This window comes from Gorilla gorilla, chromosome 4 (genome assembly GCF_029281585.2).
Source record: "Gorilla gorilla gorilla isolate KB3781 chromosome 4, NHGRI_mGorGor1-v2.1_pri, whole genome shotgun sequence".
Taxonomy (NCBI): Eukaryota; Metazoa; Chordata; class Mammalia; order Primates; family Hominidae; genus Gorilla; species Gorilla gorilla.
Window position 1 is genome coordinate 45,566,396 of NC_073228.2, and position 16,175 is coordinate 45,582,570.

At 38.4% G+C, this 16,175-nt stretch overlaps 1 protein-coding gene across 2 annotated transcripts in view; it reads right to left on the bottom strand.

Annotated features, from left to right (window-relative positions):
* Nucleotides 1-16,175, bottom strand: part of NSF (N-ethylmaleimide sensitive factor, vesicle fusing ATPase) — a 168,152-nt gene that overhangs the window by 58,708 nt on the left and 93,269 nt on the right. For both annotated transcript variants that reach the window (XM_031011079.2, XM_055387811.2), the window contains exons 10-12: nt 5,466-5,631; nt 4,611-4,685; nt 3,870-4,057 (exon numbers count right to left, since the gene is read on the bottom strand). In XM_031011079.2, coding sequence (XP_030866939.1) covers nt 3,870-4,057; nt 4,611-4,685; nt 5,466-5,631 — 429 coding nt within the window. The remainder of the gene's footprint in view (nt 1-3,869; nt 4,058-4,610; nt 4,686-5,465; nt 5,632-16,175) is intronic.

Sequence of the window (16,175 nt, forward strand, 5' to 3'; positions counted from 1 at the left end):
AATTCATATATTGAAAAGTACTGATATCCTCTCAAATCAGCCAATTAAAAAAATGGAGATAACTAGCATTTATAGAGTTTACAAGGCACTTTTATATTAAGTATTTGCTTTCATTCTCATAAAAATCTGATTAGATAGGTAGTGTCTCCCCTTGACAGGTCAGAAACAAAAAGGTGGAAGAAATATAATGCATAACCACACCTTCTGACTACGATATCTGCGATCTTCCCACCATCCCTCATTGCCTCATATGTAGATAAACCCAATATATGCTTGAAGAAAGCATGTTTCTTACTGAGACAACGGCTTAAAGTGAAATTTTGGGATAGGATTATTGTAGTTAAAATGACTAAATAAGAGAAAAATTCCATGGCCAACACATATGAAAAATATGACAACTAGTAAACTAGTTACTGTGGATTACATCAAGATGCACCCATGTGGTCTGAGATGAAAGATCAGTATGGTAGGGACCAGTTTTCACACTGTTTACATCATTTTTCTTGAAGTTGCCATCTTTTCTTATTAAAACAGTATAGCATGGCCGGGCATGGTGGCTCACGCCTGTAATCCCAAAACTTTGGGAGGCCGAGGCAGGAGGATCACAAGGTCAGGAGATCGAGACCATCCTGGCTAACACGGTGATCCCATCTCAACTAAAAATACAAAAACTTAGCCAGGCGTGATGGTGGGTGCCTGTAGTCCCAGCTACTTGGGAGGCTGAGGCAGGAGAATGGCTGAACCTGGAAGGTGGAGCTTGCAGTGAGCCGAGATTGCACCACTGCACTCCAGCCTGGGCGACAGAGTGAGACTCCGTCTCAAAACAAACAAACAAGGAAGAATAAAAACATAGTCCCTGAATGGATCCATTATATAAAGACCCAATACAATATTCCCACACCATCCAAACCTTTGGCATTCTTGAGCTAGAACAAAGCCACCTCTATTATGTAGGGAAATTATGACTTATGGATAGAGCTTGATTCAGAATAGTTACGTAAGTTTACTCATTTAAAAAATATTGGCTGGGCATGGTGGCTCACACCTGTAATCCCAACATTTTGGGAGGCTGAGGCGGGCGGATCACGAGGTCAGGGGTTTGAGACCAGCCTGGCCAACATGGTGAAACCCCATCTCTACTAAAGATACAAAAAATTAGCTGGGCGTGGTGGCACATGCCTGTAGTCCCAGCTACTTGGGAGGCTGAGGCAGGAGAATCACTTGAACCCGGGAGGCAGAGGTTGCAGTGAGCGAAGACTGTGCCACTGCACTCCAGCCTGGGCGACAGAGTAAGACTCTGTTTCAAAAAAAAAAAAGAAAAATAATTTACTGGACACCTACCATGTGCTCATTATTTAGATCTATTTGGGGTACTATGGGAGACTCTGAGGTGAATAAGATAGGGATTTAAAGTCTAGAACAAGGGCCAGCAAACTTCTGTAAAGTGGCAGATAGTACCTAAAATAAAAGCACTAAAATAGGCTTTGTGGGCCATGCAGCCCCTATTGCAAATACTCAACTCTGCCACTGTAGCATGCAGGCAGCCATAGACAGTACACAAATTAATGTGTACTGTTCCAAAAAAGCCCTTTATTTATAAAAACTGGTAGTTGGCTGGATTCCTGGTCTAGAACCAGTGATAGGATATACCCAAATATCTACATACTCAACCTAACTGTTCAGGCTTTTATTTCTTGCCTGAACTGTTATAAAAGTTCCCCCTCTTGTCCTGTGTCGCCAACTCCACTCCTCTAACTACTCCACTCGACAGAGCTGCCAGAGTGATCTTATGTTTTAACACTATGTCACTGCTATTCTTAAAACTCAATGGCTTAGCACTACTCACAGAAAAAAAGTCCATACTTCTTAGCAGAGTATAAAAGGCTCTTTGTGCTCCATCCCTACTTTAGTCTCCTGACTTATCCCCCACAATCTCTCTACCATCCCTCCCCTAACTTCTATGCTGAAGCAATACTAAATTACTCCAACGCACTATGCTATTCTGTGTCTCTGCTTCTTTGCATATGTTGTTCCCTCTACCTAAAAGGCCCTGCTCTACCAACAGACATGCATATGAAGGTTTCTCTCACCCCACAAGTTGACCATATCTGACATGCGTTCACTCTCTTGCCTTGCATGTACTTTCTGTTACTGCATGTGGAGGGTTAGACTGAGGGCAGCTTAATGGTAGGTACTTTACTTCTTTGCAGTTGGGGTATTAACTCCTAGCACAGGGTCTAGCATGCAGTAGATGCCGAATAAATCTACTGTGAACCAAAGTCAACTGACAGTACCATAAATGATACATTACTATTTCAAGAAGGAAACGGGTATAACATTCTTGAAAGGCAAAATGTGAAAAGGTGTGAGGACAGTGGTAGCATATGAGCCAGGTTTTGAAAAGACAGGTAAACGTAGAGGATGAAGATCCTCAGTGATGCAAAAAAAAACAAAACCAAAGCAGAGATGTTGAAAAATAAATTAATGTCTGATGACCGGTGATTATTTAAGTTTGGCTGAAGTATGTGGAGAATAATCAGGAGCACATTTGGAAAGGCCAGTTAGGGTCAGATCTAGAGGACCCAAAAGACCCAAAAGAAGCCTGTACTTTGTTTTGTAAATGATGGGGAATCACTGAAAGTGTCTGAATGGTTGAATGATATGATACAGGAAGGTTAATCAAAGAGAAGGTGGGTAGTGGCAGTGAGAACTAAAAGGCACTGCCAAGACAGAACTGAAAAAATTTGGCAAGTGACTTGACCTAGGGCACAGTAGAGTGTCAGGAATCAAAGATAATCCTGATGTTTTAAGCCTGGGAAATTGGGATAAACAGGGAAATGCGAGCAGAAAGGAAAGTAGTAAAAAAGACAATAAATTTGGTTTTGGAATATTAAATCTGAGACCTGATAAAACATCTAGGTGAGGGTATTTAGTACAAATCTGAAAGTAGGAGACAGATATGTTCAGTAAATCTGTCTACAGGTGGTAACTAAAACCTAAAGGAGAGAAGAGATGGAAGATCAAGAGCACTTTATCAAAATAAAAGTATCCTAGTACGTATTTCTACCATGGTAACTACAATATTATTGTACTAATTTGAAAATATGTCCATTTTCCTGACTCTGAACTCCTTGAGGGAAGAGTTCACAATTATCTTTATGTCTCCAGCCCAGTAGCTTGAACACATCAACTATTCAATATATTTGCTGAATAAAGCAGCCCCCAAAATTCTACTACGTGGAAACTCCCACTTCCTCTGACATATTACAACTTTTTTTTTTTTTTGGAGATGGAATCTCGCTCTGTCACCCAGGCTGGAGTGCAGTGGCACAATCTCAGCTCACTTCAAGCTCTGCCTCCTGGGTTCACACCATTCTCTTGCCTCAGCCTCCCGAGTAGCCGGGACTACAGGTGCCCGCCACCATGCCCGGCTAATTTTTTGTATTTTTAGTGGAGATGGGGTTTCACCGTGTTAGCCAGGATGGTCTCGATCTCCTGACCTTGTGATCCGCCCGCCTCAGCCTCCCAAAGTGCTGGGATTACAGGCATGAGCCACCATGCCTGGCCATATTACAACTTTTAATACAATACAAAGATTTAAAAACACTTCTTCAAAATTTTCACTTTACGTGTCTGTGTCAGATGGTGATGACCTAAGGTAGATGAGTCAGTGGTTACTACAGGGCAGATGCAAACATTATCTTCCTTCCTGCTACTCTGAAGATTTAGCAGTTGACAATTAATTCTTATTCCTTTTACCATCTCTTCTCCACCAAAAGTCAGCATTTCCCTACCCCTTGATATGCTTGAAAGGAAAGAGAAAGAATACTGGCATAATGTTTATAATCTGTTTAGCTGATTTTCCTGACCTTTATGTGTCTATTCATAGCAGTGGACTGGGCTGCTCGCACCAGACCCTCCAATTCAGCACCACTGAAATTCTTGGTCTCCATGGCCAGTTCTTTAATGTCTACATCAGCAGAGAGTAACTGATGCCCTCTCATTCTTGCTGTGTGGATGTGAAGAATCTGTAGTCGGCCTTTCTCATCTGGCAAGCCTGATGAAATTAAAAATAAAATAGGCATTTTCCTAGTCTCGAAAGCACCATCAGAGGAGATTATTATTATTATTATTATTATTATTTTGAGACAGAGTCTCGCTCTGTTTCCCAGGCTGGAGTGCAGTGGTACGATCTCAGCTCACTGCAACCTCTGCCTCCTGGATTCAGGCGATTCTCCTATCTCAGCCTTCCGAGTAGCTGGGATTACAGGTGCACACCACCATACCCGGCTAAGTTTTTTGTATTTTTAGTAGAGAAGGGGTTTCACCATGTTGGCCAGGCTGGTCTCGAACAACTGGCCTCAAGTGATCCACCTGCCTCAGCCTCCCAAAGTGCTGGGATTACAGGTGTGAGCCACTGCGCCCAGCCTAGAGGAGATTATTATGATCCTAATGTTTTCCTTATAGGTACTCAAGCATGTAAACATCTACTTCTCATGATATAAACCTTTTCTAAAAAATACTACACCATATGACATTGTTCCTGTTAATGAACTCTAAATGCCTCCACTCCCCCCACCACACACCCAATCAGTGACAGATCTCCTTACCTATCTCCATTTTAACTTCCAGTCTGCCAGGTCTAAGAAGAGCCTCATCTATCAGATCTGGTCTATTGGTCATTCCTGAACACAGATGTTAAAACAAAACAACAAATGATCAGAGTTCAAAAATAAAATCAAATGTCCTTTTAGTATATGTAAGAATAGTAATTTCCCTAACAAGCTAAGGAGACTTTGCTTTACTATTTCACTACTGTATAAGCCAATGGAATATAAATGTTATGAAAACTTCCAGTATTTAAAAAGAAAATTTAAGATTCAAAGGGTAAATAATCTGTCAAAGTGACAGAGGGGCAATGTGACACGATCTCTCTGACTCCAAAGTTCCTTCTCTTTTTTACAGGCCAGTGGTTTTCAGACTTCATAAAACAGCAGGGTGTTGTTTTTTTTTTTTTTCCCCAGAAGTCATCTTCAGAAGCACCTCAGTACATAAAACAGCTAAAAGAGGAAGTTATAATAGTGATGTAGGATCTGAAACGCACTCCCTGGCCCTCACTGACCCTGAAAGCACCTCTGAGGACCCCTGAAGGCCTGCAAGACCCAGTTTGAAAACCACTGCATTCCATTGTTTCATGTGTATTTTTCATTTTTGGGTGAGCTATAAGCTTCAACCTACATCTTTTTCACCTGTGGGTGAGCTATAAGCTTAAACCTACAAGTGACTGAAATCCATCTTTTATTTTTCCTATTAAGCCTAGGCATTACAATAGATTCTTCAATATCACTGGATTCTAATTTGGAAACACTGGCAAAACAGTTTAATCACAACCTACACACATCTTAATTCAGAACTTATGACTAACGTTTTTGAATGAATAGTACTTTTTTAAAAAGTAAACATACCAATGACTAGGATGTTGTTTAGCTGCTCCACGCCATCAATTTTGGACAGCAACTGGTTGACAACAGTGTCATGAACTCCCGTGCTACCAGCCATGCTCCCTCTCTGCTTGCAGATGGCATCAATTTCATCAAAGATGATGATGTGCAAACCACTGTTAGCACCAAGCTATTAGGGGAAGAAATTATATTAAAGATCATAATTTGAATGTCTTATTAAACAAACTAATCAGAAAAACAAAACAAAGCTTTCAACAGATTGACTTCGCTTCATTTTGACTAATAAATATGGCAAGTGCAATTGTGGTTGTTGTCCTCTCAAAGGTGTTGGAACTAGATTCTCAGAATTCTGCAAACTGAAAACTCATTCTAGAACCTCATATTTAATAGCTATAAAATGAAAATACATATTATATACTGATAGTGTGTGTGTATAGATAGAAAGTAAGTAGTCGATCAAATAATTTATATACATTGCTTATCTCACTATTTGAAAGACCTTACATTTGTCAGATACTTTCATTAAGTCAGTCAGTGGCAACACCCTCCCATTTTCCCTGAGTTTTGGTGAGAAGACTGTCCCAGAAGCAGTAGGTTTAATGTTTGTTTCGTTATATTATGTAACTAAAGGTTAACTCCACCTACAGGTTGACTGGGAATTGGACAAATGAGTGAAGAAACTCAACATGACTCACATGTACTTATATTACATGAAAACAGATTACTCCTTCCTAACAATAAAGTGAGAACAGAGACAGTTTATAAAAAGAACATGGTTAACGGGGTGCTGTTTCTTCTGCATAATGATTTCTGTCTTAGTTTACTAGAAATAGAATCACCATTAAAAGAAATTAGTTTGTATATTTTGAAACTTTAACAGATACAAACACTTCTGAATGCTACTAATTCATTAGGTTAATTTAACACGTACCTTCTAAAATTTATATTTAAGTAATTTAGTCTCCTATCAGGGAGTAAAGTGCACTCTGGAAATTTTTTCTTTTATAAACAAAAAACACGGCCGGGTGTGGTGGCTCCTGCCTGTAATCCCAGCACTTTGGGAGGCAGAGGAGGATGGATCAACTTAGGTCAGGAGTTCGAGACCAGCCTGGCCAACATGGTGAAACCCTATCTCTACTAAAAATACAAAAATTAGCTGGGTGTGGTGGCAGGTGCCTGTAATCCCAGCTACTCCGGAGGCTGAGGCAGGAAAATCACCTGAACCCAGGAGGCAGAGGTTGCAGTGAGCCGAGACTGCACCACTGCACTCCAGCCTGGGCGACAGAGTGAGACTCCGTCTCAAAAACAAACAAAAACACTAGGGATTAACAAAACTGGTAAAAAATGAACATAACCTAAATATCACAACATATGGATAATAAAAATTAAATGAGCATAATGAGACTGAGGATTAAATATGGTTAGTATCCATTAAATCTCTGATAAGGATATAATCGTTGTTTTGTTTGTTTGTTTGTTTGAGATGAAGTCTTGCTCTGCTGCCCAGGCTGGAGTGCAATGACGCAATCTTAGCTCACTGCAACCTCTGCCTCCCGGGTTCAAGTGATTCTCCTGTCTCAGCTTCCTGAGTAGCTGGGATTGTAGGCATGTGCTACCACTCCTGGCTAATTTTTGTATTTTTAGTAGAGACGGGGTTTCACCATGTTTGCCAGGCTGGTCTCGAACTCCTGACCTCAGGTGATCCACTCAGCGCAGCCTCCCAAAGTGCTGGGATTACAGGCATGAGCCACCATGCCCAGCCTAATCTTTGTTTTAATAAGAGAATGTTTTTTAACTTTTTAAAGGAGTAGTAGATTTGTTAACAGAGCAAAAGTTGTAAAACAAATAAAGTGTAAAAATAAAGCTGGGCAGAGTGGTACGTGCCTATAGTCCCAGCTACTCTGGAGGCTGAGGCTGGAGGAATCCTTGAGCCCAGGAGTTGGAGTCCAGCCTGGGCAACACAGTGAGATTCCATCACTAAAAAAATAAATTAAAATATACTACATTTGCCATGGCTTGTGCCTGTAATCCCAGCTACTTGGAAAGCAGAGGTGGGAAGATTGCTTCAGGCCAGGAGTTCAAGACCAGCCTGGGCAACATAGTGACATCCCATCAATAAAGACCCATCTATAAAACATCATTACATTACCTAAAGATAAGTGCTGTTAATGGTCCACAGATTTCTATATTTTAACTAAATATTAAGAACTTACTGCACCTTGTATTCTCTTGAATATTATTCTTTGAAAACGATTTTCAATGGTTATTTTTGCTTCCAATTGCACAATATATAATTATAAAAAATGTGGGAAAATAGCAAAAAATAAAGAAATCACAATCATCTCAAACTCAGCCAAAATGGAGCTATGTAATACCTTGCATCCTGTTTTTCAGTACAGGTATTATTTTAAACCCTTTCCCATCCCTATACTATATATATATATATATATATTTTTTTTTTTGAGACGGAGTCTCACTGTGTTGCCCAGGCTGGAGTGCAGTGGCGTGATCTCGGCTCACTGCAAGCTCCGCCTCCCGGGTTCACGCCATTCTCCTGCCTCAGACTCCCGAGTAGCTGGGACTACAGGCGCCCACCACCATGCCCGGCTAACTTTTTTTTGTATTTTTTTTTTAGTAGAGATGGGTTTCACCGTGTTAGCCAGGATGGTCTCGATCTCCTGACCTTGTGATCCGCCTGCCTTGCCCTCCCAAAGTGCTGGGATTACAGGAGTGAGCCACCGCACCCGGCCGATGATATGATTTTTAATAGCTCTATAATATTTAATCATATGAATGGTTTCACAGTTTAACTCTCCTACTCCATATTCATTCCTTACTGTTAGATATTTAATTATTTCTAAGTTTTTAGTATTATATATGTTGCTGCAATAAACATTTTCTTTTTTCATTCTTTGTAGAGACAGGATCTCACTCTGTTGCCCAGGCTGGAGTGCAGTGGTGCGATCAAAGCTCACTGCAGCCTCAAACTCCTGGGCTCAAGCAATCCCCCACCTCAGCCTCCCGAGTGGCTGGGACTACAGATGTGTGCTACCACGCCTGGAAAATATTTTATTTTTTTTTGTAGAGATGGGGTTTTGCCATGTTGCTCAGGCTGGTCTTGAACTCCAGGACTCAAGTGATCCTCCTGCCTCAATCTCCCAAAGTGCTGCGATTACAAATGTGAGCCACTGTACCCAGCCTACAATGAACATTTTTATACTTAAACGCTTGACAATATAGATGAATACTTGCTAAAGGCAAATTGTTAGGTTAAAAGGTGTGTTAAGTATTTTAAGGCCCTTGAAATAGGAACACTTGAAAAAGTAGAAACACTTTTCCAGAAAGGTTTTATCAATCTATAATCCCAGCACAGTACCTGATAGTGCCTATCTTGGTATATTCCCACAAGTAATGAATATTAGAAACACTTTAAAAGTAATCCTCAATTTGATAGATGGACAATAGTATATTTCTGTTGTTTTTAAATCACATTTATCTAATTACTGAAGAGGCTGGTGCTGTTAAAAAATCATGTTTTTACCATTGGTAATTTTATTAGTATTTGATATGTCTTCTATGTCCTTTTCTGTTGAAATTCAAGAGCTTTTCCTATTGATTAAAAAATGATTTATACATTAGGGCCATTATTATACTTGTTACTACTTTATTCTAGTTTGCCAGTTGTCTTTTCTTTATGGCATGTGTGCATATATATAAGTATATATATTTTTTTGAGATGGACTTTCGCTCTGTCGTTCAGGCTGGAGTGCAGTGGTATGATCTCTGCTCATGCAACCTCCGCCTCCCAGGTTCAAGCGATTCTCGTGCCTCAGCCTCTCACATCTGGGATTACAGACGTGCACCACCAAGTCTGGCTAATTTTGTATTTTTAGTAGAGACAGGGTTTCACCACGTTGGCCAGGCTGGTCTCGAACTCCAGACCTCAGGTATTTGCCCACCTCGGCCTCCCAAAGTGCTGAGATTACAGGCGAGAGCCACTGTGCCCAGCCTATTTATGGTATATTTTCGGTAAGTGGAAGGGGTTTTCTGTTTCTACTAAACAGCCAGCATCAATTTTTATTTTTATGATATTTTCATTAGTTTTATCCTTAAAATTGTTCCCCATTACAGACACTGATGGTCATGTATTTTCTTTTCTTTAATTTTTGCTTTACATATAATTCTTTATCTGGTGTTTTATTTTTGTGTATGGTACAAGTAAAGTGAGAAGCCAACTAATTCTTCTTCAAATAACCAACCCAGCATTGTTCCCTAAATTATCCCTCCTTTCTTCGTTGACTGAGCTGCCATCTCTATCAGGGTTTGGACTTTGATGTATGCTAGGTTATTACCAGCCTGTCTACTCTGCTCAATGGATTCATTCATGTTTTTATCTCCGTAACTTTACAGTAGTACATTGAAGAAGCTCTTCTCCTCTATACATTCTTCTTTTTCATAACTATCTTGGCTATTTCCAACCATGTGTATTTCCAAATGAACATCAGAATCATTCTTATGAGGGGGAATAACCTCCACCAATTAAAAATAAACAAATAAAGAACAGACAAAAACCCAAGCTCTGACTGAAATTAGGTTAAATATCTAAGTTTAGGAAATACTAAAATCTGTATAGCATATTTGGTTTTTTAGAAGAATAATGCCTCTCCAATTATTCAACACTTTTACGTCTCTCAGTAAAGTTTTAAAATTTATTTTTATTTTTATTTTTAGAGATAAGGTCTCACTATGTTGCCCAGGCTGGTCTTGAACTCCTAGACTTAAGTGATCCTCCCACCTTGGCTTCCCAAAGTGCTAGGATTACAGGCGTGAGCCATTGGGCCCAGCTTCCCAATAAAGTTTTATAGTTTTTGTTGTTTAAATTCCTTCATTCCTTCATAAAGATTCCTAGCTATGTTTTGTGGTGGCAATTGTGATGGGATTTTTCTATTATATTTCAGAAACAGTATAGAAGTATGAAGGAAATATATTTTTATGTATTTATTTTATATATGGCTACTTTACTCTTATTTATAATATCTAAGTTTTTTAAAAAATCTGACTCTTTTGAATTTCCTAGGTAGACAATCATACCACCTACAAATACAACTTGTATCCTCCTTACTAACAGGTATACCTGCTTTTGGGTATGAGAAGCTGTACCAAAACAAAGACATATAAAAGGGGAAAGAGAGGGTCTAATAGCTAAGAAGTTAGAAGCATGTGGGTTCAACTGAACAGAAGGCCCAGAGGCAGTCAAGGTCCTATAAAAGGGATAATAAAATTTACCTAATGTGAGAAGCAGAAGTTATAGTACTATCATGACAGACTGAAATCTAGAATTAGGCCTTCCTACTGAAACAGAGGACATCAGTAAATGAACTGCAAAGCAGAATGCTCTTTATATAAAATGATTTTATTCTTGGCTTTAGGATGAAAAGAAGTATGCACTTGGAAGGTCAGTGAGAAACAAATAATGGTACATAAATGAGGCAAGCAGAATCTAAACAGAATGAGAATTTTGGTGACAGGAGTGGTGATGACCAAACAGCAAATGCTAGATTTGATTACTGCTTGCATGTAGGGTGGAAGACTGACAGTGAAGAAAAGAAATTACCCTGTAGTATGATAAGGAAGCTGCAGAAGGGAAAAGATACAAGGGAATTTTGTTTGTTTGTTTGTTTCTAGCATGATAAGATTAAAGAGTTAACAAGACATCTATTTGGAAAAGCCTCCAGAGAACAAGATATACACAACTGAATAAAAGAGGATAGCAAGATACATCTGAACGTCTTCTGCAAATAGTAAAGAATAGTCTTGTAGCAAGCCGTAGATACCGTAAGAAGATGGATCATATAATTAAGCTGGAGGAATATAAAAGCAGGACAGATTCTGGGCTACAATACCAGAATATACCTATAGTAATCTGAAGAAAAGGGGTGAATAAAAAAATGACAAAGATGAAAGATGAAATGTTACATCAGACATAGGAAGAAAGAGTCCCAAAAATGACCTGAAGGAAATTCAACTGGGTCAAAAACAAACCCTGAATATATATTTTTAAATAAAAAATAGATAAAATGCTATATGACCTAAAAATTCCACTACTTGGTTTATAGCAGCTCTGCTCATAATTGCCCCAAACTAGAAAACAACCCAATTGGCCTTCAGTGGGTCAAGAGATAAACAAATGATAGTACACCCACACAATTAAATACTATTCAACGATAAAAAGGGATGTTTGACACATGCAACAACTTGGATGAATCTCAAAGGCATTATGCTGAAGACAGCCAGTCCCCAAAGGTTACATAGTGTATGACCCCATTTATATGACATTCTTGAAAAGATAAAACTACAGGGATGGAGAACACATTGGTAGTTACCAGGGTTACTAAAAAGAAAGGGTGACCAGTAAGGGACTGCATGAAGGAGTTTTTGGGGGTGATGCAAATGTTCTACATCCTGATTTTTACAGTGGTTCCATGAATCTATACATGTATGAAATTTCATAAAACTACATACAAAAAGAGAAAAATTCATTTTACAGCATAATAAACCAGATAATAATAAATTCTATTCTTTAATGCAATTGTATGTAGGATGACAGATCTCCATCAAAGTTTCTAAAGTTTCACTAGGTTTTATTTTTGTTCCTGAACATTACTTACAAATTGTTCTCCCTCCATATTTTAAAACCTAATTTCAAATCTGAGGGAAAAAAACTTCATTTTTCTGTATCATTGCATTTACTGAATAGATATCTAATGATAAATAACTTGCTTCCTAAAAAAAAATTCAATACCAAAAACTGTTCATCTTTCCATCTGGAGAAAAAATTGGAAATGAGGAATTGGAACTACAACCTTAACTTTGCCAAAGTACTTCTATACAGCAGGATATTAATTCTTGTCATCTTCAGTGACAACAAGGATACTTCTGTTTATGACTGAAAAACTGTGAAATTTTACATTATTTTTTAAAGTTTTTTTTTTCTTCAAGGTTGTCTGCCCTATACAGCATGAAACAAAAAGCTGCTATAATACATGAGTTTTACTGTCAATGTGCCTTATGTTGTTGATGGAATCATGATTTCCTTCTCAGCCCAACCTCAAAAATCACGTATGTGGACAGGGACAAAGACAATACGAACACTGTTTGATTAAATGATCACAGAGGCAATCTGTTCTAAACATAATTCAGTACAATTCTGACCTTTTCAGAACCTTACTAATCTTGTTACCTGTCATCAGGTCCCTTACCCCACCTAGTCAGTACAATAACATCAAATTTTACATTGTGTGTTACTTAAATAAAAGCAAGATCTTATTCCAAGAAATTGGGAATTGGGTAAAGAAGATGTCAAGATTAACGTTCACAGACTAATATAGCTGATTCATCAATAAACCCTTTATCAAAAAAATTAAATTTCCACAGCACAATCCTCTTCCATTCATTGGCTTCTAGCTCTGTTTTTAACATCTGCAAAGTCTTTCTCCATAGAAACAGAGCTGACGCTGTTGAGCCCTGGCAACAGCTTTCAAAAGCGGCTGTTCTATATTTAACTAGTTTGACCTATATGCAAGTGATCATCTCCGTCAGTGTGGACTGTCCAAAATTACAGAAGTGATGTTTTTCTTTATTATGTAACACACATATATATCCTGCATGAGGTCATTAGCTGAGTACATCAAGCCATTTCTGGATGTGAGAAAGGTATAACTGAAAAGGCTGGCTATAATTAATATCGAACTGGAAATTCTTTGCTAACTCAATTTTATCATCAGTAGTTTAATATTTAAATTGCTTGCAACTTTAAAAACAGCACCAAAGTTACCTATGTAGCCATGTGGTAACTATCACAACTGAGATGTTATAAAATGCTTCTCCATATGGCATTTTAACTCACTTCTGCCTAGTGTTTAATCCTCAGTATCTCATTAGGGTCCGTTAGACCCAACCTCAGTTTCTGAGTTTCTGTTTTAAGTAGTACTATTTATAAAAATTGATATCTCATGACTTTTTTCCTTTTTCCAAAGAGCAAACAAACAAAACAAAAAACCCAATATTTAAAAAAATAGAATAAAATTCTATCTTACAATTGCCATTTGGATCTACTAGATCTTTTTATGAATCTAAGACACATTATGCTATTTCATCACACTAGAAATTACATCATTACTCATCAATTATTCTCAACTATGCTTAAAAAGGATTAAAATAAGAAAATAGAAGAATGAAGTCTTTGCCCATGCCTACGTCCTGAACGGTATTGCCTACGTTTTTTTTTTAGGATTTTTATGGTTTTAGGTCTTACATTTAAATCTTTAAACCATCTTGAGTTAATTTTTGTATAATTTTCTGCATATGGCTAGCCAGTTTTCCCAACACCATTTATTAAATAGGGAATCCTTTCCCCATTGCTTGTTTTTGTCAGGTTTGTCAAAGATCAGATGGTTGTAGATGTGTGGCATTATTTCTGAGGCCTCTGTTCTGTTCCTTTGGTCTATATATCTGTTTTGGTACCAGTACCATGCTGTTTCAACAGTGTGGTGATTCCTGAAGGATCCAGAACCAGAAATACCATTTGACCCAGCAATCCCATTACAATCATTCTACTATAAAGACACATGCACACATGTTTATTGAGGCACTGTTCACAATAGCAAAGACTTGAAACCAACCCAAATGCCCATCAACGATAGACTAGATAAAGAAAATGTGGCACATATACACCATGGAATACCATGCAGCCATAAAAACAGATGAGTTCATGTCCTTGGCAGGGACATGGATGAAGCTGGAAACCATCATTCTCAGCAAACCAACACAGGACCAGAAAACCAAACACCACATGTTCTCACTCATAAGTGGGAAATGAACAATGAGAACACATGGTCACAGGGAGGGGAACATCATACACTGGGGCCTGTCAGTGGGTGGGGGGGCTAGGGGAGGGAGAGCATTAGGAGAAATACCTAATGTAGATGACGGGTTGATGGGTGCCAATCACCATGGCATGTGTATACCTATGTAACAAATCTGCAAGTTCTGCACATGTATCCCAGAACTTAAAGTATAATAAAAAATGACTAAATTACTTAGAAACAGTGAAACAAGTATCACTATGACATCACTCTTCAGTTTTCTTACTGTGTTGTGCAAGATATGTGTTATCTTTCAAGACGGCATAAAAGAAGTCTGGAGCTAACATCTTTTGTGACCTCATTCTACATTTTATTGAATACGATTAAGCATTAACATTTGTAAGTTCTCTAGCCAGAATGACGAAGAAAATCTGAGGAAACTGTTTTAGAATTATTAGATGAGTCAGAAGTTGAACACAAAGAATAAGATAGGAGCACTTAGGACTCTAATAAAGATGCTGAAATTGATGATTATAAGTAAAATCTCAGTTTATGTGTCTTCAGATGATGATGCCCTACATACATTTTCTCAAACTCAAGAATCAATGAGTGAATAATATACTTTTAATCTAAGGACAGAGCATTTTCATTCAGCTACTTATTCAATAGAAAGTCTTCTTTGTGGAATATTTTGTGACAAGAAATGAGGCCATCCCATTTTGCTAAAAGGACACATGACAGTATTCTTTCATCTTTTATTTCATTTGTGCACCAAATTTTATTGATATAGTTTAAAAGTAGACAGATGCTGAAGGCAGGTATTACAGAGAGATAGCCAGAAGAAATAGATAAAGTAAACATTAAAAAATTGGATTGACCATAAAAAACAGAATTGATCATTCTGGAAGGTATCTACAAATCTAAAAATAAAAATGTTTTGCAACTGTGGAACATATAATGGTCATCCTCTCTTCAACAAAATTAGGAGCCAAAGATCTCAAAAAAATTCTTAAAGCATTACGTTTTGATGCTGTAAGTGCAAGAAGAACCAGAAGTAATAATAATTTAGAAGCCAACAAAGATGTATTTGAAACTTAGAATCAGTATTTGTAAGTTCATGCAGGACAGCTGATGAACAGTTACTGCATTCAGAGGCTCCTGCCCATTTGGGGTATACAGGTTGAGTATCCCTAATCCAAAAATTCAAAATCCAAAATGTTCCAAAATCTGAAAGGTGCACCACACACAGGGGGTTACTGTATGATAATCTTTTAATCAAAACACAACATCAGCTGGGCATGGTAGCTCACACCTGTCATTTCAGCACTTTGGGAGGCTCAGGCAGGAGGATCGCTTGAGCCCAGGAGTTTGAGACTAGCCTGGGCAACCTAGGGAGACCTTGTCTCTACAAAAAGATTTTTAAAATTAGCCAGGTATGGTGGTGCACACCTGTAGTCCCAGCTACTCGGGAGGCTGAGGTAGGAGGACGGCTTGAGCCCAGGAGGTTGAGGCTGTGGTGAGCCATGATGGTGCCACTGCATGCCAGCCTAGGCGATGGAGTGAGACCCCATCTCAAAAAACCAAACCAAAACAAAAGCCCCCCACAACATCGTAGGTGGTGACTGAAACTGTTGCTGTTTGGTTTTGCTGTTGTTTAACAGCTTATCCAGGTATTCTGGTGATGCCATTGTGCTGCTTAGTTACCCTAAACTCACTATTTTTTCACTGTATTAATGGTGTGTCATATTTTTTACTGTTAAGTACTTGTGTCTCAATACATGTATGAAAACGATTATTTATCAGGCATATAAATTTACACTCAGAAACAATGGTGATGCCAACCAACCAC